The 27,041-nt window shown below is 41.7% G+C and overlaps 2 protein-coding genes across 13 annotated transcripts in view; both read right to left on the bottom strand.

Annotated features, from left to right (window-relative positions):
• ect2 (epithelial cell transforming 2) overlaps window positions 1–5,513 on the bottom strand; it is a 29,466-nt gene extending 23,953 nt beyond the window's left edge. For 2 of the 5 annotated variants that reach the window (XM_082956881.1, XM_014216722.3), the window contains exons 1-5: window positions 5,184–5,512; window positions 4,141–4,299; window positions 3,912–3,991; window positions 1,175–1,270; window positions 427–609 (exon numbers count right to left, since the gene is read on the bottom strand). In XM_082956881.1, the coding sequence (XP_082813007.1) occupies window positions 427–609; window positions 1,175–1,270; window positions 3,912–3,991; window positions 4,141–4,270 (489 nt within the window). In that variant the 5' untranslated portion in view covers window positions 4,271–4,299; window positions 5,184–5,512. Of the gene's footprint in view, window positions 1–426; window positions 610–1,174; window positions 1,271–3,911; window positions 3,992–4,140; window positions 4,300–5,183 lie in introns of all 5 variants that reach the window. The other 3 variants (XM_082956879.1, XM_082956880.1, XM_082956882.1) reach the window with 3 other exon arrangements.
• Window positions 5,514–7,971: 2,458 nt separating this feature from the next.
• Window positions 7,972–27,041, bottom strand: part of mcf2l2 (MCF.2 cell line derived transforming sequence-like 2) — a 135,817-nt gene continuing 116,747 nt past the window's right edge. For 4 of the 8 annotated variants that reach the window (XM_082956871.1, XM_082956872.1, XM_082956874.1 and 1 more), the window contains exons 27-34: window positions 26,005–26,103; window positions 17,769–17,855; window positions 17,122–17,196; window positions 16,658–16,747; window positions 16,195–16,310; window positions 15,593–15,708; window positions 10,700–10,797; window positions 7,972–9,973 (exon numbers count right to left, since the gene is read on the bottom strand). In XM_082956871.1, coding sequence (XP_082812997.1) covers window positions 9,882–9,973; window positions 10,700–10,797; window positions 15,593–15,708; window positions 16,195–16,310; window positions 16,658–16,747; window positions 17,122–17,196; window positions 17,769–17,855; window positions 26,005–26,103 — 773 coding nt within the window. In that variant the 3' untranslated portion in view covers window positions 7,972–9,881. The remainder of the gene's footprint in view (window positions 9,974–10,699; window positions 10,798–15,592; window positions 15,709–16,194; window positions 16,311–16,657; window positions 16,748–17,121; window positions 17,197–17,768; window positions 17,856–26,004; window positions 26,104–27,041) is intronic. The other 4 variants (XM_082956876.1, XM_082956875.1, XM_082956877.1 and 1 more) reach the window with 4 other exon arrangements.

Here is a 27,041-nt window from a genome sequence, read left to right as displayed (position 1 = left end):
GCCTTTTGCATCAGTGTCTGTCCATGTTCAGTTTTTAGAGTTGTGATTTACCCCTCCATAGATCTACAGTCATCTTAGAGCGGTGACTGGTGAGATGTGCAGTGATCTGTGGCCAGTGGTGTGTTCAGCTTCTGCAGTAAACGGACTGTGTTGAGCAGGTGCTCTGCTTAGACCCAGATAACAGTGACGCATTTCTCAGGGTTCATGGGAACAATCAAAACCCTCCTATAAATCTATTTAACTTCCAAGCACAACTTTCCCTGCGTTTTACTTCATCTTCCTGTAGCAGGCAGATGCTAAATTGCACCATAACAGTCAAAACATCAGATCTTGAACCTGAGAGGAATGATCCATAGCTGAGCACCGAGTGCCATCCCTGAGTGATTGAGTGAGTATATTTCAGGAGTGATTTGCTCCTGTCCTTACCTCCTCTCTTCCCGCACAGTGCAGAACAACCGGGGGGCCCACGATGCGGTTGTCATGTTTGTAAAGGTAGCTGTAGTCAGGCGAGGCAAAGTCTGTGAGCACGAACACAGTCTCAAACTCTGTGTTTTCTCCGTCTCCAAACTCTTTGACGTTGTCTGTCTTTATGCAAGGCATGTTGATATCCTGTGGATTAAAATACTGTTAATGAGAGTAGGGACACACAAGTAGTTCGTTGATATAAAAAGGAGTAATTTTATAAATTATGAGGGGTATATCATATTGCAATATGAATGACTCATTTAAAGCACATTTAGGTGAGTTTAGAGCAAACAGGAACATTAAAGTTCAGGTACTTGAAAGCCGTTCCTTCATTTGCAGACACACACACTGCCGCACACCATGATGACATTCCTAAATGCCGTACGAAATTAATTGAGTGCTCACTCAGATGGTGTTATTTTTAAATTCAGTCAAGAGCAGAAATTGAATCAAGAACACAAAAGGTCAAATATTACTACCATACATCAGAGTACAGCGGACTAGAGTAATCAACAGTGTGAACATGTTAGATCATTATGTTAAACATTTAGCTTGGACACCAGGTGTTAATAGAAATCTGTGACATTTACCAGTAATTGTGATGATACTGCTGCAGTTACACACAAATCACCCTGTGATTGCCCATGCAAAGACACCCCCTTGGTGCATTAAAGCATGCAACACACTCCCAGTCCGGACAGACACATACCATATTGACTATAGATTTTATAAATTTCTCTCCGTCCTCAACACCCGGTTCCCCTCCTTTAATCTTAACCACCGGCACTTCCATTATTCTGACGGCCTGTAAAATTAAGCATTAACGTCAAGCTGGCGACACCAAACGGACAAATTCTCTGAACCAGGGGCCAGTGTCCTTGCAACCCAGAAGGCAATGACTTCAAACAAATGTCAAGTGCAATCCAGGGGGAAAGTTCTGATATATTAAAAGTTCAAAGGAGCAGGATAACTTTTTTTTGTCAATTCAGTCCGATTAAACTGTTGGCGGATGTGACAGCAATAAAATTTGATTTGAGTAGTCACATACACATGGTTTGCAGATGTTATTCCGAGTGTAGCGGAATGTTTCTTGTGCCGACAGTGCAGCACTTATCTATGTACAGATTGTCCCACGAAATAGATCATTTAAAGGGGAAGTTCAAAATTTTTACATGTAGCCTTATTTTCAATCGTTCTGTGCATGTAGTTGATACCACAAAATGTAAAAAAAAAAAAAATTTAAGACAAAATTGCTTGTTACATTTTGCCGAGTCATCACTTGCCATTGAATACAAGGCAATTTGAAAATGTGTCTAAAGCATGTTATAAAAAACTGCAAAACACTCCAAACCAACTCATATTACAACACAATCTCATTCTGGATAATGCCTCTGTACAATACATTTTTTTAATAATTGTTCCACTGTACCATAAATCCATGTCTGAATGATACTGTTAAAAAAAAAATCAAAAATGCAAATATGGATTTATGAGGCAGTGGAAAATGTTTGTTTTTTTAATGGATGCAGAGGCATTATCCTGAACGAGATTCTGATTATTCTTCAGATATGACAAGTTTCTCAGTTGTTCTCAAGGGTGAAGCCATTTTATTCCAGCAGTTAGGCGTGTGCTGTTTCACGTTCACAGACAAATCACATTTGCCCACTGTCCTCCCCTGACTCGCACACAGACATGTCTCCTGTCCTGCCTTCACTATGAAAGCTTTGGCAGTAGTGGGTCTCTAAAGGCTATGGACAGGACAGAGTCTGAAGTTTAACCTGTTATGGCTAGGGGGCAGTATTTTCACGGCTGGATAAAAAAACATACCCGATTTAATCTGGTTACCACTCCTACCCAGTAACTAGAATATGCATATACTTATTACATATGGATAGAAGACACCCTAAAGTTTCTAAAACTGTTTGAATGGTGTCTGTGAGTATAACAGAACTCATTTGGCAGGCAAAAACCTGACAAGGTTTCAGGCAGGAAGTGGCCTGTCTGACAAGGTGTCGTTCTTCTTGTCTCTGTTTATTGAAGAGTGAGGATCTTAGCTGTCCCGTGACACTTCCTACGGCTGCCATAGGGTCTCAGAAGGCGGTAAAAAGCTGAATCGTGGCTTTGCAGGCTCTGGCTGAAAAAAAGTAGCGTGTTTGGGTAGTGGCTGGTTACAGTACTGTGAGACTCAGGCTCGTGCCCGCGTCGACCGAAAGCTTTGTTTACTTTCCTCTGTTTAGCTAAAAGGAGATTCCCGGTCGGAATATCATCGCTTTTTTTAACGAGAAAAACGGCATAAAAATGGATTTTAAACAGCGGTTGACATGCTTCGAAGTACGGTAATGGAATATTTAGATTTTTTTTGTCACGAATTGCGCCATGCGCACGACCCTGATTTACCATTTCAGATAGTGTCTGGGACGCACGAACAAAACGCCGCTATTCGGATATAACGATGGATTATTTTGGACCAAACCAACATTTGTTATTGAAGTAGCAGTCCTGGGAGTGCATTCTGACGAAGACAACAAAAGGTAATCAAACTTTTATAATAGTAAACCTGATATTGGTGAGTGCTAAACTTGCCGGGTGTCTAAATAGCTAGCCCGTGATGCCTGGGCTATGTACTTAGAATATTGCAAAATGTGCTTTCACCAAAAAGCTATTTTAAAATCGGACATATCGAGTGCATAGAGGAGTTCTGTATCTATAATTCTTAAAATAATTGTTATGCTTTTTGTGAACGTTTATCGTGAGTAATTTAGTAAATTCTTAGTGAATTCGCCGGAAGTTTGTGGGGGTATGCTAGTTCTGAACGTCACATGCTAATGTAAAAAGCTGTTTTTTGATATAAATATGAACTTGATTGAACAAAACATGCATGTATTGTATAACATAATGTCCTAGGGTTGTCATCTGATGAAGATCAAAGGTTAGTGCTGCATTTAGCTGTCTTCTGGGTTTTTGTGACATTATATGCTAGCTTGAAAAATGGGTGTCTGATTATTTCTGGCTTGGTACTCTGCTGACATAATCTAATGTTTTGCTTTCGTTGTAAAGCCTTTTTGAAATCGGACAGTGTGGTTAGATAAAGGAGAGTCTTATCTTTAAAATGCAGTGAAATAGTCATATGTTTGAAAAATTGAAGTTTTTGTATTTTTGAGGAATTTGTAATTCGCGCCACGCCTATCATTGGATATTGGAGCAGGTGTTCCGCTAGCGGAACGTCTAGATGTAAGTTAACTGGAGAACCTGGGTGAGATTCTCATCTTGGCCGAAGCTAGACTGCTAAATAAATAGGCTATATTAGTCCCACATTTATTTGTAATGATATTGACTCAATGCACTCATCCTTAAAACAATAAAAACAATCACAAGAAACAAAACAACGCAATGTTTTCACAATGACAACCCATACAACTGGGCTCAGAACTATTAGGGCATGGTACCTGCAGTGCTTTAACAAGTGCTCCATTTTTGGCAGCTTCTCCCACAAGAACGACTCTGGTTTCGACACGATGCAGCATCTCTACAAGAGAATACAGAGGACTAAAGGCTCAGTGAATCTCAAAGGTAATGTGAAAGCAATCATAGAAAGAAGTATTTCCTGTTTTGCGTGACAGCCTCAGGTAAAAGGAAGTTAATATCCAACTGATTGAGAGAAGGGGAAACTCTTGCCTTCCATGTCTTCAGAGTCCAAACTCAGGAATACATCCTTAGTAGTCTCAGCCAACCTGGAGTCATACACAGAGGAGTCCACCAGCAGGCTACGAGCCATCCCCAAAGTAACTATGCTGCTGTCAGCCATGGCAGTGTGACAAGGGTGGTGGCACAATCCTGTCCAAACAATCAAAAGTTAGGAGAGTCAGAGCTTGAGGAGAGAGTGAGGAGTAAACTGCCAAACCACTTGGAATAAAAATGGAAGCGAATGTTATGTTCTAGTCTGAACTAGGCCTGACTGTGCTACTACAAAGCCAACTAGCTTGGATGAGTGTTGTTGATCTGTGTGTTAACGTTAGAATCAAGATAGCAAGCTAGGCACATGATTACGATTGGTTTGTTTTCTAAGATTTAACGTTACATACAGTATCTGAATATTGTTAACTGTTAGCTAACTAACGTTACCTATGTGCACATTGGTGCAATGTCTAAGTTGGTTTGAGCAAGTAAGAAGTTGGTCCACTAACGTTAGCTAACTAACTTCCAACTGCTGTTCTAAATGTATAACTAGTAATCGTTATTCAGGCAGGGTATTTCAAGCGTTTTTGGTAGGTATCTTGGCATTTAACATTATTCGTACTTTACCATTGTGACACAACATCAGGAGTCTGTGTAACGTTAGCTATGCAGTGTGTCCCAAAGTTAGACGTACTGTCGATTTTTTTACTTTTCCTGTTTAAAGCAATATCCCATGGCTATGTATAAATAGAGTAAAATACATCCCCAGTTGTTAATCAAGGTTGTTGCTGTTACTTAGTTAGCTAGAAACAATGTGTACGTTAACGTACAGTGGACAAACTTGTCAAAGGCTGAACGAAGTAGGCTGGCTCACATTAACAGTAGTTATATACATTACCTAACGTGTTGCTAGCGACCTGCTGAACAACTTTAGCTAGCTAATTAACGCGAGCTCACTTGTTGGCCAAGGGTGCATATTGTTAGCTAGCTACTTAATAATCATGGTTACTGGGAGAAGTAAACAAAAACATCAAAGGACTTACCCAAAGCTTTGGAAATAACAAAAATCGCCGGTGACAGTTGCAAACTGGCTAGTCGACCAGTTCAGCTAGCGGTTGGCTAACTGAATTGACACTGCTATCTGCAGGTTATTCCTGTCTCTAAAAGTAAATATATATATATATATGTTTGCGGTACAACAAACAAATATTTGCGTAACTCCTGGCTTAAATCTTATCTAATGCATACTGAAAACGCGAAATTAACTTTGGTTGTCGGAATTAATTGTTTGTCTGCATAATCCATTTTGTTTGGGACATTGTACTCCCGTGGACAAAACAGTTCGCTCAACCTGAATTCAAAAAGCAAGGCATACAAGGCGGCTGTAATCTGATTGGACAAGAATGGAAAAGCCTGAGCGGAAGCAGCACTGCGGGGCTTCTGATTGGCTCGTGGATTCAAACTACGATGCCCACTGACATTGCGATGGACACGGGTTGACTACGATGTTGCACACACACCTTTTCATCAGAGATTCTTCAAATTCCCCGCTTCTGTTATAAATCCCTAAATAAACCTGGGCAACTTGTAGTTAATTGAGATGTGGGACAATGGTCGTCTATAACTCTATACCGTTACATAACTCTATACCTCATTACATACCTCTGTTTTTTTTCAAGCTAGAATATTGTTGACCAAAATAACGAAGATAGTAGCCTGCCCTATTGCTGGCAACCTACCAATAACCTACCAAATGCCAACTGTTACAGTGCTGTTAATAAATATTGCATAAAGCTTCAAGTTCCTCGCAGTACACATCATTGACAATCTGTAATGGTCCACCCACACAGACAGTGTGGTGAAGGAGTCGCAACAGCGCCTCTTCAAACTCAGGAGGCTGAAGAAATTTGGCTTGGCCCCTAAGACCCTCACAAACTTTTACAGATGCACAATTGAGAGAATCCTGTCGGGCTGTATCGCCGCCTGGTACAGCAACTCCAGCATCCGCAACCGCAGGGCTCTCCAGAGGGTGGTGCGGTCTGCCCAACGCATCCCCAGGGCCACACTGCCTGCCCTCCAGGACACCTACAGCACCCAATGTCACAGGAAGGCCAAAAAGATCATCAAGGACAACAACCACCCGAGCCACGGCCTGTTCTCCCAGCTACCACCCAGAAGGAGAGGTCAATACAGGTGCACCAAAGCTGTGACCGAGAAATTGAAAAACAGCTTCTATCTCAAGGCCATCAGACTGTTAAATAGCCATCACTAGCCGGCTATCGCCTGGTTATTCACTGCACCTTAGAAGATGCTGCCCTATATACATAGACATGGAATCACTGGTCACTTTAATAGTGGAACACTAGCCACTTCAATAATGTTTACATACTGCTTTACTAAATTATATATTTATATACTGCATTCTATTCTACTGTATTTTAGTCAATGCCACTCCGACATTGCTCGTCCTAATATTTATATATTTCTTAATTCCATTCTTTTACTTTTAGATTTGTATGTATTGTTGTGAATTGTTAGATTCTACTGCACTGTTGGAGCTACACCTGCAATAACATCTGCTAAATATGTTTATGACCAATAACATTTGATTTGAGAAAGGTGCATTGTACATTGAGATAAGTGAGATAGGCTAGCACATAATTTATTCCTCTCCCGTTTCTAGGCTTACATGAAGAGGAGTGTGGAGCAACAAGACAGCGTCAACCTACGGTTTTCATTTCAGTCCCTCTCAGGCAAATCAACTTTCTCAGACTTGCACCCAGACAAGGATTCAAGACAAAATACCTATAGTACAGGCCTACCTCTTTGAACTGCCCAATATTCCCTGGTGTCATCACTGAGAGTTTGTTCCTGGGGCCGATGCTCATGATTAATTCCTCCCAGCAGGCCCTTCTGGCTGCGCTGCAGAGTTTGTCTTCACAGAGCCTCTGGAAACCTGCACCAAGCCTGGAGGACAAAGTGATGAGCGCAAGCAAGTCCCTTTCCTCCTTTTCCTTTTTTCCTCAAGTCCCAGCTTCTGTATGCCTGTCACATCCCCACCTCTTTGTGTCAACTCCTCTCTCCACCTGTATTCCCATATGTAACTTGAAAGACATTGTACAACAAAGCCTTGCCTTGCCCTCCACCCCCCTGCCATTGTCATTCCCTGTACCACACTCAATTTCTACCGCAGTGATTGGCTGTGATGGACTAAATGTTCACATTGCAGTGATAAGTACCTTAATTGAAAAGGTCCAGGATACTGCACAATAGTTTTTTTGGAACACTTTATTGAAGTGGAGCTAGTGCTAAGATATGCCCTAGTAGTGTATATGCCAATGGAAATGAAAAGATAGTGAAAGGCAATGCAAAACGACATGAAATGTACATCTATATGATAATCACCAGCAAGGAAATTTGGCCTACGAAGATCACATCTTTCAAACTTTTAATCCAAGAATATGTTGCATAACAGTTTTGTAAAGAAATCTGTTGATGTACTCAGAGTGGCAGGTTTAGGTTAATGTTTTTGGTGAAAATGAATGATTCTGAGAGAAAGAATATACGTTTTTAGACACATTTTTTTTCAAGTGCTATAAATAATTCTATTTTGATCATTTCTTTCATGTAACTGGTGCCAGAGACTAGATATCTTGAGCATTTAAAACTTTATGTGCTTATTTTTAAAATATAGTTTCATCTCGGGAGAAGAAAGCAGATCAAAAGTTAGTACCAGTCATCAACTGAGGGAATTACAATGATGTAGTGGGCTGGCTGTATTCTGCTACCCGAAACCCCATTGATTACTGACAAAAGAGCAGAAATAAATAATGGCTTTCAAGACGCATGTATTTCATCATATACTTTACAGAAAAAATGATTTACACATCACTTAGATGGCATGGTCCATAAAAACAGTCACAGATTTATTCTGATTTCACCGTAAATAATGACATTTCATTTTAACACAGCCTTAAATCATCACAAATGAGTCAAAAACCTGTCTAAAAAGGCAGCTGCTTTGTGGGAATTCATTGCCTTTTGGCTGAATTTCATAACGTCTTAGATATTTTTTGCAAAGGTCCAGACCTCTTTTTCACATTCCATCACCAGGATTTACCACACTGCATCTAGAGTTTCCTCTGTCTTCAGTCCATTTGAGAACATGCTGATAACTTTCAGTGTCTTCCAATACTTAAAACACCCCAAATTGTTAAAACACTTGAAATGTTCCTTGACGGTCATATTCAGAGAAGATTTAATCACATTGACATGATGCAACAAGTTCATTGAATAATATGTTGTTATTGTGAAAAATAATTGGTTCTCAATGACAAACCTGGATATAAAAGTCAAATAAATAAATACAAAATTGTTTGCAGTAGCAATACAGCTTTTTGAGGCTCTTTATATTACAAGACTGCTATACTGTGGCCGTAGACAATCTCAGGTATGTTATATAATATCTGGGGCATTCAATGCCATTCTATGGCTTAGAAACACTGATATTTATACAAAAGTCAGATGATAAACTGTTGAAGGATCATATGAGTCATATCACTGATGGCTCTTAGCTAGTTCTTAAATATGCATAATAGTAAAACATTATATATTGGGAACATAGCGTATAGCAATAAATATTCTGTACAGTAAAATTGGAATATTTTCATTACAATGATAGTGCATTGTTAGAATAAGTTAATTCCTATGTTCAATGCTTGTAATCATAATCAACCATAAGATGCTACTTCATGGGTAAATTCACTACATTCCAACCAGGACATACAGTACATTTGAGATGAATCCAATGGGGAGGCACAAGCCAAAATCTGAAAGAAGATGGCATGAATACTTATATAATGATCAGATGGGAATTGATATTTATAGAATAGTTATACACAGATTTTACACAAGTGAAAAAAAGAAATATATTACATGTATGTACATAAGATGAAGTAAAGAGCTATTTATGTTCAGGGAATAGAATAATATCTCTTGCAAAATGAGAAATCCCTCAGTTATTTATAAAACAACTGAACGGGCAAGGAATTCAGCAGGACGAAACAAAGTTTGAAGAAATTTAAACTTTAAGGATTTTTAAAAGGTAAGAATACAATCAAGCTTGTCTCCAATTAAGTCTATAGATCAAACATATTCCCCTCGATGGAGAGATCTCCAGTTTCCATGGTGGTACTTCCTGGCCCACTGTGTTCAGGATGACCCTCCTCACAAAAGGTTACCTGGGGTGTATTCATTATGCCTATTCTGTTGCAAAATGTTTTCCAACAACAACTAAAGTTTCTATTGGACAAATTCAGGTAATTCCCTACCCATTTCATTCTGTTTGCTCTGTTTGTTTCTGTTTGGTTCTTAAACGGTAAACGGTTTCCGTTGCAAAACGTAATGACTACACCCTTGATTAGGCCACAGGAGGGAGTGTGGTGTGCAGCAAAGGCACATCAGAATATCTTTGAGAGCACTAATCAAGTACAGGGTTTGACACATGGCAAAATGGTGGTAAAAGTTATTTTCTTCAATCTCAGTAGCTGAGCCGAGCAAAGGTCTTATTTTCAGTGTAGCATAGCAACAACAGAGGGCACCTACACCACTATTGACTTGACTTCAGACTTGCATTTTCTCTGTCTGAGCACAGCAGCTGAAATTGCTCCCCCACTTTGAAGCTTGACCAAGTTGGGCTAACAGCATGTTCCAGAAGTTCATGGCCAAATGGTCCATCATGCTTATCTACTTTCCTGAGATACATCTCCCCACGTACTGGTTTCATTTTCCTCTGAGTCAGACAGAGCTGCTGTGCACATGTCACTGAAGATATCTGGAATGTAAAAACAAAAAGAAGAGTTAAAGACGCAAACTCACATACATGGGAGTTAGGATCTAACATTATGGAGGCCAAGCAACAGGCGTGAAGGGAGTGGTGATTCTTAAGATTCAAACATCACCATCAGTCTTTTTAGAGAGGGGTTGCATAGAATGGATACAATGACTGACCAAACAATGCAGTTTTAATAGCAGTGTAAAGAAGGACACGATGGTGAAACAATATTGATTAAGATCAATACCAGTGAAGAGTGCTTCTATTCAACTTTATAGTAGTACAAACCAGTATGCTGCTGGAATGTGGCTTATAAATGGTTTCAAGTGGGGAAGCTCTGAGCAAAAATATGTCAACTGCCCAAGCAAAGAACAGAAGATGGCATTCCTCTCAGTGCAGACAAGAGCTTGAGAGAGCACTTGTTTAAAGGACAGAGCTCCAAGACAACAAGACAAGCAAGGCCGTGAACTGAACATTTCAAGGGAAGGCTAAGGTGAGGGAGGGAGGGAGGGAGGGGAGAGAGAGATCATGCTGCAATGGATGACATCATGCTTTGCTTGTTCACCTCTCAGGCAAAAGCTTTACCGTTAGCGTCCTCCCAAGCACGCACCCCGCCCAATCCCCCAGCACTGAATCAAACTACCGCTTTGAGCTAGGGTGAGTGTTTTCTTGCAATGCCAGGAATACCTCATAATTTTATAGTGGATGTGGATTAGTCAGAAATACCAGTAGTGTTACAGTATGAGTGACCTCCTTCTGCTGCTGTCTGAAGTATACTGGGCGGTACCAGACCTGTCTTCTGAGTAATAAGATTCTTGACTAGCCTAAAACATGAAAGAGAATGTAGGCTTTAATGGAAAGGCTGGTGTAGGGTCTCATGCTGGAATAGAAGTGATCAGAGAGTGACTAGGAGTTGGATTACTGCCACTGGCAGTGGGGAGAGCTGATGGAGCCCTGGGAGTGTACAATCTCACGTATTTATAGGCATAGTATTTGATCAGGAGTTTTCTCTATGATCTTGTCTGTGAACTGTCAAGTCCAAAGTTTCAGTTTTTGACACCCTGCTTCGTGTGATGGAAAGCTTGTGTATTCATTGGTTATGCTGCTGCTTCCGACAGTTGATTCTGTCCAAAGCCTCTGTACTGCTTCATATATGTATTTAAATCCTCCCGGCATTCTGTCTATACACTCTGAACACTCTGCAGCTCTGCCTAGCAGAACAAGCACTCTCTGGCCTTGGCCTGATGCGAACCACCCACATGAAGGGACATGAGAAGGTGCACTGGCCCCATTTCTCATGTATTTAGTATTTATTAGGATCCCCCATCAGCTACAGGATTAAAACAATTACATCACAACAAAAGAACAGCCTATATCATAAATAAAACAATACATCATATTGCATTATTACTCTATTATTAGAAATGTACAATATAAAAGGTAACATTTTACAGTGTGTGTGCGTATGCGTGTTTGTGTGTGTGTGCGTGTGTGTGTCTCTCTTCAAAGTCTGCGTAGTAAGGTGCTGTTTTATCAGGGGTTTTTTAAAATCAGATTTTACTGCTCGCTTAAGTTACTTGTTGTGGAAGAGAGTTCCATGTAGTCATGTCTCTATGTAGTACTGTGCCTTTCCCAGAGTCTGTTCTGGACTTTGGGACTGAAGAGACCCCACTTGGGAGGTCTTGTGGGGTATGTATGGGGGTCTGAGCTGTGTGTTAGCTGTTTGAACAGACAATTTGGTGCTTTCAACACGCCACTACCTCTCACAAAGACAAGTAGTGATGCAGTCAATCTTTCCTCTACTTTGAACCAGGAGAGATTGACACGCATGTTATTGATATTAGCCCTCTGTGTACATTTAAGGGCCAGCTGTGCTGCTCTGTTCAGGGCCAACTGTAATTTGCCTATGTCTTTTTTTTGTGGCACTTGACCATATAACTGGGTGGTAGTCCATGCGTGATAAAATTATGGCCTGTAGGACTTGTTTTGTTGCTTGTGATGTCAAGAAAGCAGAGCTTTACAGACAGACCTGTCCCCATCTTAGCTACCTTGCATCAATATGTTCTGACCATGTCAGTTTACAATCTTGGGTTACACTTAGCAGTTCAGTCTTCTCAATTGACACATTATTCATTACAAAATTTAGCAAATAATTTGTCCTAAATTCAATGCTTTTAGTTTTGGATATATTAAGGATTAGCTTATTACTAGCCACCCATTCTAAAACTGACTGCAGCTCTTTAAGTGTTGCAGTGATTTCACTTGCTGTGGTAGCTGGTGTGTATAATGTTGAGTCATCAGCATAAATAGACACACAGGCTTTACTCAAGACTAGTAGGTCATTAGTAAAAATAGAAAAAAAGTAAGGGTCCAAGCAAGACCGCTACCTTGTGGTATGCCAAACTCTACCTGGTTTACGTTAGAGGGGCTTCCATTAAAAAACACCCTCTGTGTTTTGTTAGATAGGTAACTCTCGATCCATGATATGGCAGAGGATGTAAAGCCATAACACATACGTTTTTTTCAGCAGCAGATTACGATCGATAATGTCAAAAGCTGCACTGAAGTCTAACAAACAGCTACCACAATATTCTTATTACCAATTTCTTTCTGCCATTCATCAACCATTTGTGTCAGTGTTGCGTACGCTTCCCTATATGCGTGCTGAAAGTCAGTTGTTCATTTGTTTACTGTGAAATAGCATTGTACTGGTCAAACAACTTCTTCCAAAAGTTTACTAAAGGTCAGTAGCAGGCTGATGGGTCAGCTGTTTGAACCAGTAAAGGGTGCTTTGCTATTCTTGGGTAGAGCCATTACTTGTGCTTCCCTCAAGGCCTGAGGGCACACACTGTCCTGTAGGTCTAGATTGAAGAGATGGCAAATAAGAGTGGTAATATAGTCCGTTACCATCCTCAGTAATTTTCCATCCAAATTGTCAGTACCAGGTGGTTTGCCATTATTGATAGACAGCAATAATTGTTATACCTCTTCCACACTCACTTTAAAGAATTCAAAATAACAATGCTTGTCTTTCATAATTTGGTCAGTTATTAAGGGATATGAAGGTTCAGAGTTTGCTAATCTTGCCAATGAAAAAGTAATTAAAGTAGTTGGCAATATCAGAGGGTTTGTGATGAATAAGCCATCTGATTCAATGAAGGATGGAGCTGAGTTTGCCTTTTTGCCAAAAATGTAATTTAAGCTGCTCCAAGGCTTTTTAATCATCCTTTATATCTTTTATCTTTGTTTCGTAGTACAACTTATTCTTCTTTTTGGTTAGTTTAGTCATATGATTTTTCAATTTGCCAATCGGCTGTGCAGCCAGACTTTCGTCTCATCCCTCTCAACCATAAAATGTTTTAATTCCTCATCAATCCACTGGGTGCATGCTTATCAGTACATTGAAGAAGCAATTTCATAAATGTGTACATTCTGGCATCTGGTTGTTCTTCAATACACACAGACCAGCAAATATTCTTTACATCTTCAACATAGGAATCACTACAAAACCTCTCGTATGATCTCTTATAAACTATTTTAGGGCCAGCATTTGAAACTTTGGTTTTTCTAGATATGGCTACTATATTATGATCACTACATCCGATGGGTGTGGATACTGCTTTGGAGCATATTTCTGCAGCATTAGTAAAGATGTGATCAATACACGTGGATGATTTCATTCATATATACCCTGGTAGGTTGAATAATAACCTGAACCAGATCGCAGGCACTGGTTACAGTTTGAAGCTTTTTCTTGAGTGGACAGCTTGAAGAAAATGAGTCAATATTTAGGTTACCCAGAAAATATACCTCTCTGTTGATATCACATACACTATCAAGCACTTAACACATTATCAAGATACTGACTGTTAGCACTCAGTGGTCTATAGCAACTTTCCACAAGAATAGGCTTTAGTTGAGGCAGGTGAACCTGAAGCCATAATACTTCAACAGCATGACATGAGATCCTCTGTAAGCTTTACAGGAATATGACTCTGAATGTATACAGCAACACTTCCCCCATTGGCATTTCTGTCTCTTCTGTAGATGTTATAACCATGTATTGCTACCACTGTGTCAAATGAATTATCCAAGTGAGTTTCAGCGATAGCAAGGAAATGAATGTTATCTGATGTTAGTAAGTTATTGATTTCATGAACCTTGTTTCTCAGGCTACATATGTTATTGTGGGCAATTTTTGCCCTTTTCTGGATTGCTTATTTGCGCTGATAGTGCAAGGTGAACTGCTCCCAGTGGGCTTCCTACTAGGGTCAATTGTCTCAGTGCTAACAGTGTAATTCAGGTTTATAGGCACATGATTACTGATGACAAAAGCTGTCAGATTGACATAGGTATTCAGGGGAGTGAGAGAAACATAAATTAAGTTACATTGACCGTACTACCATTTCTACAGGAGGTGATATGCTTTCCATGTCCTCTGTTGTTGATTACGACAGTGAGGACTGGAGCATTTATATACCCTGGCTGTCAGTCTCTAAAACAGTGTGCAATGTTGCTGGAGATAATCTTAGAACCCCTGCGGTTAGAGTGAATCCTCTCTCTTTTACAGAGTGCTGGTTTCTCCCACAGCAAATCAAAATGCTCACAAAAGGAGACATTCTTGTTCTTGCAAAGTTCCTGTTGACAGCATTTGTAAATATGCTGTCAACAGTGAGTGGGCTGGGGACATACTGAAGCCTACGTGTGGATGCTAGGTGTGAAGCTGACACCTTATCTGTGGCATGGACAGACAGGTGCACCCGCTCCTGGGAGCACTGTGCTAACATCAATGCAAATGGTGGACCAGATTTCAGTTAGTCAGAGGTATCATACACAAAGAGAGTTGTGCAGAGTTTTAAAAACTTCTGTGCAGTACATGTTGACTTCCATCCATGAAAAAATATATAAATTCTTCATATCACTGACTGCCGAAAAGGAGAGGAGAGGGTTGTGTGAGACGTTTTAGTGCCAGAACCCAAAGATGCAAATGATTGAAGACGGTTTTAAAATATGAAATATGCATGAGGTGATGAAATATGAGCATATTCAAAGCATTTTTAAGTGCAGCTTTAATCTAATGGTGTATTAGTCACCCCAAAATGTACTGCGAAAGCTCGTGTGAAACCACAATCCCTCTCTCATCCACCCTGGCTTGCAGTGGATTCTGGAGGCTATTACTGTGAGAAGGTAATAACCACTCCTCATAGTGGTGGGATGAATCGAACAGACGTATATATTATTCATTTAGGCATTGTGTTTTAATTTCCACTGTGATATACAGATCTACTCAACATTTATGCTTTAATATCCTGAATGCCTCATCGAAATAATTTTACAATTAATTAACGTTTAATATAAAACAACACAGCAATAACTGTTAGTCCCAAGGGAACCCAGGAACAACATTGTTATTAGTTATACATTTTTACAAACACGGTTTTAAATCAGAGAAGCGATAGAGATGGGAAGTGTGTGAATACAGTGCAGGAACAAGGACTAATATGATTGTGCTTTTTCCTGTTGAGTTGGGTCCCTCTTACTACGGCAGGAGAATTGGTTTCTCTCTGGGACTCTCATAGTGTTCAATGGATAGAGAGGGTGGGTGCTACCATCACTCACCAGTGGCCATTCTCTGCCTCATCCAGGAACTGTACTAAATCTCCTGACTCCAGAGACAGGTCCTGCGCTGTCCTCGACTCGTACGTCAACTGGACACGGAAGCGATCATTGTCCCCCTAAGAGCCGGGAGAGAATGGAGGAGGGTGATTTAGAGGAGATGCTCTATCCTTGTAGTTGTGGTTTGTCTTTGTATGTGATGGTGTGTAACTTTCGTGTGTGTGTCATGTGACGTGTGTCTGTGTCCACCCATCTATTCTATGTGTGTGTACAGCATGTCCATCCGTCAGTCTCATGTTGGACTCAGGGAGCATTATTCTCAGTGTGGTAGAGTTGTGTAGCAGGCCCTCCATTAAAACAGATCTCCGGCTCTCATACATCAGAAAGATTGTAATGGAAGGAGAAATCCAGAGGCTCTGGGGAGACCCACACTAGGCTATTTTGTCTTTTAAATGTCAAGTCGTCAGCCCGCGTTAACAAGATGGGTGATGGTGGGAAATAATTAAGCAGAGAGGATTTATTTCCCGGGGATTGAAAGGATTTAAGAGAAGCAACAAGATGGAGGGGATGAAGTTACCTGTCAGGATTTATTCAACATAACTTACATTTTTATTACTGGACTGGTCCTCACCATCCGAAGAGTTGGAGAGCTCCTCTGCACTCGAATGGATGGTTTCAAAGTCCTCTGTGTCCATTGAAGGCAAACACCGTTGGGTCCAGCCTAGAGGAAAAGAGCATACAGAAAGAAGACAAGGTCCTATTAACCCTTCAGTTGACTAGAAGAAGTGAACACGTTAGTTTTAAGACATGTCATTACACATCCACTGCTTTGCAAATGTACCCTTTACACATAAGCATTGAACATTCTGAAACATTTATACTGACAGTCAAAGAAGGTATGAAGAAGTTGGAAATATCTAAAAAACACAATGCAAGAAACCAATCGAAAAGGTGCCACATACAACAAGACACTCAATGGCAAAAAAAAGACAAAAAATGTTTAACCAAAACCAGCAAAATTAGAAAAGAAAAATACGTCATAGCGTGACTTTTCCATCAGTAGATTACCTGGTTGAGAAGTGGACCTAGGCACAGCTGAATCAGTGCTTGTGGTGCCTTTGTGTCTGCTCGCAGCAGGGATAGCACTGCGTAATGTATCTGGGAGGAAATTAGCTCTTTACAGACCACTGGGATGCCATTTTACATCACATTGCAGGAAATTGATATACGCATTCAGAAATAAATTAAGGAGCCATCATCGCTCCACAGCCACACTGACTCATTACCAACAACATGGCACTGCTAATGTGAAGTCATCTTGTTCAGCACTTTTTGTGCCAAACTAATACATATACCATGCATCACATTGAATCACAACGGAGCAGGCAAAACACACACCCACACACAGACACTCATGCAAGCACACATGCACGCGCACACACACGTCACCTCACCAAAATGCAAAGCCGTCCCCATTAACAAAGACGGCTGAACATGCACAGATCCACAGCATACTGTGAAGCTATAGCTACCTTCATAACCGAATGGTGTTGGATCACTCTTTATCTCATGTCTTTTGGTCTTTTTAACATGAGTTGAAGGAGGACCTGTCAGGGGCAATGAATGCATGGTGGAAGCGTTAGTGGAAAATTTGATCTATTGAGACAGTGAAGCAAAATCCATTTTATTGTACATCCTCAGTTTTCATTGCTCATAAGTTATTGAAATACTTGATTACTAGGAAGAAGAAAGGAGGGGAATATTGGCAAAATGAAGTTCTCATCTAAATTCCACAACAATTGCACTTGCTTTGCAGCTCTGAATGTCACCCCACATTCCAAATGTCAGCTTATCAAAATTCACATTCGATTACTATGGTTTCTCAACAACAATTTTTTTTCCCTTTTTGTTTCATTTCTGAGAAAGACTGATTTTATTCATCATCTCATCAATATCATGAGATTCATAAATGGGTAGGCCTTGTTAAGAAAATATATTTTTCTCTCATTACCTTAGCTGACTCCTGCTCTCTACATCTCTAGCTCTCTCTCCCTTCCCTCTCTCTCTCAAAGAGCCCCCTCACTAACCGGTCTGTACCTGCTCTCAAACACTTTAAAAAGTTTGATGGCGACGGGAGGAGAGATAAAAAGAAAGCGAAAGACCCCAGGCAATCAGGTACCTTTTGTGCGTCTGGTGGCGGAGACACTGATAGAGGAGGCTAAAGAGAAGCGGCGCGTGACATCTGTCACCTTAGATGGAGGACAGGCTGTGAAAGGCAGGGCAGGGTTAGCAATTAGCTGGGCAAAACAATATGAGGGAGGGAGAGAGGGATGGATGGCACAGGAAGGCACAGAGAAGCATTTTAATGGCAAGGCTAAATGAGCATATTGCTTTGAGGATTCCTGCCTTTTCTCTGGATTGACTTCTGATTTGATATAAGACTTGGTGATAACTGTCACTGTTGATTCCCCACTAAACACTGTCCAGCTTAAATGGATAGTGTGACATTTTAGCAATTAAGCCCTTTTTTCTACTTACCCAGAGTCAGATGAACTCATGGAGTGTAATTTTGTCTCTGCATACAGTTTGAAGGAAGTAGAAGCATGCTAGCTGTTCCTGTAGACTTCCAGTCAGTGTGCTAATGCTAGTTAGCAATGGCTCCAGAAATGACCTTCAACTTCCTTCAAACGGCACGCAGAGACTTAATTGCCAAAATGGCGCACTATCCCTTCAAGATGATTAATTTCTCTTAGTTGTATAAAATTAGTGAGTTCAAACAGGCAGGCGGTTGACTGTGGGACTGAGAAACATGCAATGAATGGAGGAGACACGAGGAAGTGCAGGAAGATGAAGATAAATCGTGGACAAGTTCTCATTTGCAACCTGGCCAAGAAAAAGCAAAGCAGTGCTACAAAAACAACAACACAGAGTTAGACATGGGATAAACAAACGTACAGTCAATAACACAATAGAAAAATCTGTATACAGTGTGAGCAATAAATAGGCCAATAGTGGCGAAGTAATTACAATTTAGCAATTTACACTGGAGTGATATATGTGCAGATGAGGGTGTACAAGTAGAAATACTGGTGTGCAAAAGAGCAGAAAAACAAAAACAAATATGGGGATGAAGTAGGTAGTTGGTTGGATGGGCTATTTACAGATGGGCTGTGTACAGCTGCAGCGATCGGTAAGCTGCTCTGACAGCTGACGCTTACAGTTAGTGAGGGAGATATGTCTCCAACTTCAGTGATTTTTGCAATTCGTTCCAGTCATTGGCAGCAGAGAACTGACCCACTTCCCAGTGGGTCAGAAGTTTACATACACTCAATTAGTATTTGGTAGCATTGCCTTTAAATTGTTTAACTTGGGTCAAATGTTTCGGGTAGCCTTCCACAAGCTCCCCACAAAGTTGGGTGAATTTTGGCCCATTCCTCCTGACAGAGCTGGTATAACTGAGTCAGGTTTGTAGGCCTCCTTGCTCGCACACACTTCTTCAGTTCTGCCCACACATTTTCTATGGGATTGAGGTCAGGGCTTTGTGATGGCCACTCCAATACCTTGACTTTGTTATCCTTAAGCCATTTTGCCACAACTTTGGAAGTATGCTTGGGGTCATTGTCCATTTGGAAGACCCATTTGCGACCAAGCTTTAACTTCCTGACTGATGTCTTGAGATGTTGCTTCAATATATCCACATAATTTTCCTGCCTTATGATGCCATCTATTTTGTGAAGTGCACCAGTCCCTCCTGCAGCAAAGCACCCCCACAACATGATGCTGCCACCCCCGTGCTTCATGGTTGGGATGGTGTTCTTCGGCTTGCAAGCCTCCCCTTTTTTCCTCGAAACATAACGATGGTCATTATGGCCAAACAGCTCTATTTTTGTTTCATCAGACCAGAGGACATTTCTCCAAAAAGTACGATCTTTGTCCCCATGTGCAGTTGCAAACCGTAGTCTGGCTTTTTATGGCGGTTTTGGCGCAGTGGCTTCTTCCTTGCTGAGCGGCCTTTCAGGTTATGTCGATATAGGACTCGTTTTACAGATACTATTGTACCTGTTTCCTCCAGCATCTTCACAAGGTCCTTTGCTGTTGTTCTGGGATTGATTTGCACTTTTCGCACCAAAGTACGTTAATCTCTAGGAGACAGAATGCGTCTTCTTCCTGAGCGGTATGACGTCTGCATGATCCCATGGTGTTTATACTTGCATACTATTGTTTGTACAGATGAAGGTGGTACCTTCAGGCGTTTGGAAATTGCTCCCAAGGATGAGCCAGACTTGTGGAGGTCTACAATTGTTTTTCTGAGGTCAGAAGCTTCTAAAGCCATGACATCACTTTCTGGAATTTTCCAAGCTGTTTAAAGGCACAGTCAACTTAGTGTATGTAAACTTCTGACCCACTGGAATTGTGATACAGTGAATTATAAGTGAAATAATCTGTCTGTAAACGATTGTTGGAAAAATGTACCTAAGTGTATGTAAACTTCCGACTTCAACTGTAAATATCAAACCTAGGAGGCTTATGGTTCTCACCCCCTTCCATAGACTTCCACAGTAATTATGATGACTTCCGGAGGACGTCCTCCAACCTATCAGAGCTCTTGCAGTATGAACTGAAGTTGTCCACCCAATCAAAGGATCAGAGACGGGGCATAAAAAGAACACCCGCCACCCGCCAAATGCGGGTAGATTTAGGTATTGCCTATTTCACCAGCCATGTTGGCGGGTGGTCAATTTGCTCTGCAGTGCGTTACATTTCTGAATAAAAAATCAAAAGTCAAGTATGTGCACGTGCGAGTTGCAATTTATTGCTGCGGTCTGCTGTTTTGTTTCATAGCTGCTAATCGCACAAAGAAATAGGAATCCTATTTAATCCTATCCTGTGCACAGGTATGAAAGTTGTTGGTCTAATTGTTCAAAAGTCTACAAAGTTAGAAATTGTCCTTGTGTTTCTTGGCTATTTACATTATTTTGTTCAGAAGCTCGGTTGTTTTTCAATGTTAGTTTGAGTCTACTGTTTCAACAGATAGCCAAAGAGACGCTCTAGTCTGATCCCAAATCTCACACTCGTGACTCGAGTGGTAACCTCTCGCCCTTAAACGGGTAGCTGAACATTTTGTCTTTGTCATTTGATTTAATGCTACAAGCTTGGCACACCTGTATTTGGGGAGTTTCTCCCATTCTTTTCTGCAGATCCTCTCAAGCTCTGTCAGGTTGGATGGGGAACGTCACTGCACAGCTATTTTCAGATCTCTCCAGAGATGTTCGATTGGGTTCAAGTCCGGGCTCTGGCTGGGCCACTCACGGACATTCAGAGACTTGTCCCGAAGCCACTCCTTCGTTGTCTTGGCTGTGTGCTTAAGGTCGTTGTCCTGTTGGAAGGTGAACCTTCGCCCCAGTCTGAAGTCCTTAGCAGGTTTTAATCAAGGATCTCTCTGTACTTTGCTCCGTTCATCTTTCCCTCTATCCTGACTAGTTTCTCAGTCCCTTGCCGCTGAGAAACATCCCCACAGCATGATGCTGCCACCACCATGCTTCACCATAGGGATGGTGCCAGGTTTCCTTCAGACGTGACGCTTGGCATTCAGGCCAAAGAGTTCAATCTTGTTTCTGATGGTCTGAGAGTCCTTTAGGTGCCTTTTGGCAACTCCAAGCGGGCTGTCATGTGCCTTTTACTGAGGAGTGACTTCTGTCTGGCCACTCTACCATAAAGGCCTGATTGATGGAGTAGTGCAGAGATGGTTGTCTTTCTGGAAGGTTCTCCCATCTCCACAGAGGAACTCTGGAGCTCTGTCAGAGTGACCATCGGGTTCTTGGTCACCTCCCTGACCAAGGCCCTTCTCCCCCCATTGCTCAATTTGTCCGGGCGGCCAGCTCTAGGAATAGTCTTGGTGGTTCCAAACGTCTTCCATTTAAGAATAATGGAGGCCACTGTGTTCTTGGGAAACTTCAATGCTGCAGAACGTTTTTGGTACCCTTCCCCAGATCTGTGCCTCGACACAATCCTGTCTCTGAGCTCTACGGACAATTCCATCAGCCTCATGGCTTGGTTTTTGCTCTGACATGCACTGTCAACTGTGGGACCTTATATAGACATGTGTGTGCCTTTCCAAATCATGTCCAATCAATTGAATTTACCACAGGTGGACTCCAATCAAGTTGTAGAAACATCTCAAGGATGATCAATGGAAACAGGATGCACCTGAGCTCAATTTCGAGTCTCATTGCAAAGAGTCTGAATTCTTATGTAAATAAGGTCTTTCTGTTTTTCCTTTTTTATACATTTACAAGAATTTCGACAAACCTGTTTTTTCTTTGTCATTATGGGGTATTGTGTGCAGATTGAAGAGGAATTTTATTTATTTGATCAATTGTAGAGTAAGTCAGAAACGTAACAATGTGGAAAAAGGGAAGGGGTCTGAATACTTTCTGAATGCACTGTACCTAGGTAGCGAATGCAGCTAGCAAGTTCAGCCTACTTAAACACACAGCTCAAACAGAGAGGGATGCTATGTTAGTTAGCCGGCTATGGCTATCCAACACTATAACTCTTCCAAGTCAAGGTAAGCTTTTGGTTTTATTAATTTATTGCCACAGGTCCCGGCAGTGTAACTGCTAAACTGCTTGCTGTACACTTTAATAAAGCGTTAGTTCTAGTAGCCATGTTGACAATGACGTTTGCTAATATAGTGACAAAGATGTAGTCTGTGTTTAGTGGTTGTTGTATGAAAGTTTGGCTTGGAAAGGTTTTTCCACTTGGTCACAGACAGCTGTTGTCTTGTGCACTGAAGTCCACAAGCGAAGGGAAAAGGTGAGAGGAGGAGAGTGCGTATATCCGAGAAGGAAGCGGAGTCAATCACCACCTTCCGGAGACACCTGAAACCCCACCTCTTTAAAGATTTAGATGCACTATTGTAAAGTGGTTGTTCCACTGGATATTATAAGGTGAATGCACCAATTTGTAAGTCGCTCTGGATAAGAGCGTCTGCTAAATGACTTAAATGTAAATGTAAATGTAACTGGAAGGAAAGGCGGCCAAAGGAGGTGTTGGCTTTGGGGATGACAAGTGAAATATACCTGCTGGAGTGCGAGCTACGAGTGGGTGTTGCTATGGTGACCAGTGAGCTGAGATAAGGCGGGGCTTTACCTAGCAAAGACCTATAGATGACCTGGAGCCAGTGGGTTTGGCGATGAATATGAAGCGAGGACCAGCCAACGAGAGCATACAGGTCGCAGTGGTGGGTAGTGTATGGGGCTTTGGTGACAAAACGGATGGCACTGTGATAGACTGCATCCAATTTGTTGAGTAGAGTGTTGGAAGCTATTTTGTAAATGACATCGCCAAAGTCAAGGATCGGTAGGATAGTCAGTTTTATGAGGGTATGTTTGGCAGCATGAGTGAAGGAGGTTTTGTTGCGGAATAGGAAGCCAATTCTAGATTTAACTTTGGATTGGAGATGCTTAATGTGAGTCTGGAAGGAGAGTTTACAGTAGCCAGACACCTAGGTATTTATAGTTGTCCACATATTCTAAGTCAGAACCGTCCAGAACCGTCCAGAGTGATGCTGGACGGGCGGGCGGGTGCGGGTAGCGATCGGTTGAAAAGCATGCATTTCGTTTTACTAGCATTTAAGAGCAATTGGAGGCCACGGAAGGAGTGTTGTATGGCGTTGAAGCTCGTTTGGAGGTTTGTTAACACAGTGTCCAAAGAAGGGCCAGATGTATACAGAATGGTGTCGTCTGCGTAGAGGTGGCTCAAAGAATCACCAGCAGCAAGAGCGACATCATTGATATATACAGAGAAAAGAGTCGGCCCGAGAATTGAACCCTGTGGCACCCCCATAGAGACTGCCAGGGGTCTGGACAACAGGCCCTCCGATTTGACACACTGAACTCTATCTGAGAAGTAGTTAGTGAACCAGGCAAGGCAGTCATTAGAGAAACCAAGGCTGTTGAGTCTGCCGATAAGAATGCGGTGATTGACAGAGTCAAAAGCCTTGGCCAGATCGATGAAGACGGCTGCAAGTACTGTCTTTTATCGATGGCGGTCATGATATCGTTTAGGTTGGGTGGGATATGGGTGGGGTGGGGTATGCTAACAAGATGAAATCTATCGACAACTCAAGTTCACAGCGAGGCATTACCATCGTCGGGCCAATAAGTACAAAAACATCACCCCCTCAGTGTCCATTTCTCTTCAGCTAGCCTGCTCTGCATCATGAATGGAGTCAACTACACAGTATTAGATTATCACCATACAAATGCTGACATATTATGTACAGTAATGTTATTGCCCACTTACAAACCACAAGACCCCTGTAATAGCACCAAAGTGGTAAGAAAATAAACCTATCTCCCTGTTCAATTGGTTTGTTTAACTAAAAGCAATCTAATGTATGTTGTAAAATATAATCAGATGTAGCTAATCAGGTTATCAGTATTGTTATTAAGGATGTATTCTGTGGAGAAGAACCTTGAATCAAACCATCCTCTTAAAAAAATGTTAATACACTTTTGAATGTCAAAAGCATTACAGGCTGACATTTACTAAGGCTACCTGTCTGCGAATTTAGCCTTCATGCGTTTTCATTGCCTGGATGCCAAGGTTGTTCTATAGTCTTGAAAATGTGAAATCCCTTTGTTCTCTAGACATACTAGTATTTGGAAAATTCTAATCAAATCAAATGTTATCTGTCACATGCTTCATAAACTACAGCTGTAGACTAAGGGTGAAATGCTTACTGACGGGTTCAACAATTTCCAACAACGCAGAGTTAAGATACAAAATAAAAATAGTGACAAGAAATAAATACACAGTGAATAACAATAACAAGAAAAATAACTATATAACTAATAACTATATACTATGGCTATATACAGGGAGTACCAGTACTGAGTCGATGTGCAGGGGTACGAGGTAATTGAGGTAGCTATGTACATACACTCAGTGAGTGACATGGCCGTGGTTCTCTAAAAAGTAGGCAGACATGCATCGAGGCATTCAGTTCGTATTCGATCGAACGTTAGAATGGGAGAAATTTGCGACCTAAGCAACTTTGAGCGTGGTATGATCGTCAGTGCCAGGCGTGCCGGTTCCAGTATCTCAGATACAGACGGCCTCCTGGGCTTTTCCCACACCGCAATGTCTAGGGTTTACAGAGAAAAAGATAAAACATCCAGTGAGCGGAATTCCTGTGGGCGAAAACAGCTCGTTGATGAGAGGTCGAAGGAGAATGGCAAGAATCGTGCAAGCTAACAGACGGTCCATAAACAAGCAAATAATGGCATGTGTTATGGAGAACGGCATTTTGGAACGCACAACTCGTCGGTCCTTGTCACGGATGGGCTATTGCAACAGGCGACCACATAGGGTTCCACTCCTATCAGCTAAAAACAAGAAGAAGCAGCTCCAGTGGGCAGGCGATCACCAACACTGGACAATTGAGGAGTGGTCCGACGAATTCCAGTTCCTGTTGGGTCATGCTGAGTAAGCAGCATGAGTCTATGGCCCCATCCTGCTTGGTGTCAACAGTACAGGCTCGTGGCAGTGGTGTAATTGTGTGGGGAATGTTTTCCTGGCACACATTAGGTCCCTTGATACCAATTGATCAATGTTTCCTTCCCCCAAAGAATTCAGTCTGTTCTGGTGGCAAAGGAGGGTGCGACCCGGTACTAGATGGGTGTATCTAATAAACTAGCCACTGAGTACATATATAGGGATAGAGTGACTAGGCAACAGGATAGATAATAGATTGATCTGTAGCAGCAGCGTATGTGGAGCAGGAGCAGCAGCATACGGTGTGAAAGTGTGTGTGGTATCAGTATGCATGTGTAGTGCATATGTGAAAGTGGGCATATGTAGTGTGTGTATGTGTGTGTTGGGTTGTCGGTGTAAGTATGTTTAAGTGTGTGGGTAGAGTCTAGTGTGTGTGCATAGTCATTGCAAAAAAAGGGTAAATGCAGGTAGTCTGGGTAGCCATTTGATTAGCTATTTAGCAATCTTGTTGAGTAGTCTCATGGCTTGGGGGTAGAAGCTGTTTAGGGTCCTGTTGGTTCCAGACTTGGGGCACTGGTACCACTTGCCGTACGGTAGCAGAGAGGACAGTCTATGGCTTGGGTGGCTGGAGTCTTTGACAATATGTTGGTCCTTCCTCTGACTCCGCCTGACATACTATACATACACTAGTTCTCTGCTCTGAGCGAAAGCACCAGTGTGTATTAGCAGCATTGCCTGCGGCACAAAGACATACAGAGTAGCAGGCTAAGGATAATGACTAACAATGAGAATGAATGAGAGTAGGTGAAGTTGTATACAACACAATGAGTGGGACCTCTTCAAAGAGGGGATGAGGACAGGGTGGTGATAAGGACAGGGTGAGCAGGTCAGTGGAGATGTCATGGCTTCTTTACCTGAGGGAAGAGACCTTCTATTGGAGAGGCCCTGCAAGGTGAAGCGCTTTCTAGCAAGAGCAGCATTGTGGTCAGGGTTATTAGTTGCAGAAGCCTCAGCTAGGGAGGGAAAGGGAGAGGAAAACGGTAAAGGAGAAAGCAGAAGCAGAGGGTAGAGAGAAAGCCTGAGGTACGACTTTGTAAGAGTAATGGATACCATGACAATCCTGGACATTATGGAGACCTCTATTCAACCACCCACACTTGAGTCTGCATGAAAACTGATTCAAAGATCAGGTGTAGACCAACCTAAACCTATTTCTGAAAATATATTCAAATTGTCACAAGTTTGAAGAGTGCTGACAAGGTTGTAAAAAAATATGTTTGTAAGATTATGCTGGAGACAGATGGTCCTTAATGATAGCTTTTATCTAGATCTTTCTCATCTCCACTAAAAGGGTCTCTCTCTGGTCTAATCACAATGCTGACAGAGCTCTGAGATGCATAATAAGTTTGCCATGGAATTTCCTGGAGACTTTCATCATATGGACAAATCTGATCCATGATTTACCCCTCTATGTTCCATCAACACAACCTGCATTAGGAAGAGAAGAGTCCTCCACAATCATGCTGGAACTGCATGGGTATAAGGATTTAGACACCTGCCAATGCCAAAACTAGAAGACAGTTTTACACTTTTTCAAAATGGACAGCTTGTCTTGGAGAGTGTGTGATTTCAAGGACACTTGAACTACCTGCCCTGGAGGACCGCTCAAAATGTCCATATTATCATGTACATAATTATCACCTTCTGATTGTGAGAACACAGAATAATCACAACTTCCAGGTTCATCTCGTCTCACACCTCTGACAAAGCTGCCAAACAGAGAGATGTCAACGCAGCTGCTGCTTCTGTCCTCTGAGGTTACTCTGGCCTTCTGGAGATCTTGAGATTAGAAAATAAATCAGAGCTTTTGGACAACTATGAGAGAGAATACAGTAGACTGACTAAGAATGGGAAAGCAGGGCCTCCTGAGTGACGCTGTGGTCTAAGGCAC

Source organism: Salmo salar, chromosome 10 (assembly GCF_965601325.2).
Source record: "Salmo salar chromosome 10, fSalSal1, whole genome shotgun sequence".
Classification (NCBI taxonomy): Eukaryota; Metazoa; Chordata; class Actinopteri; order Salmoniformes; family Salmonidae; genus Salmo; species Salmo salar.
This window is presented reverse-complemented; position numbering and strand designations above follow the sequence as displayed.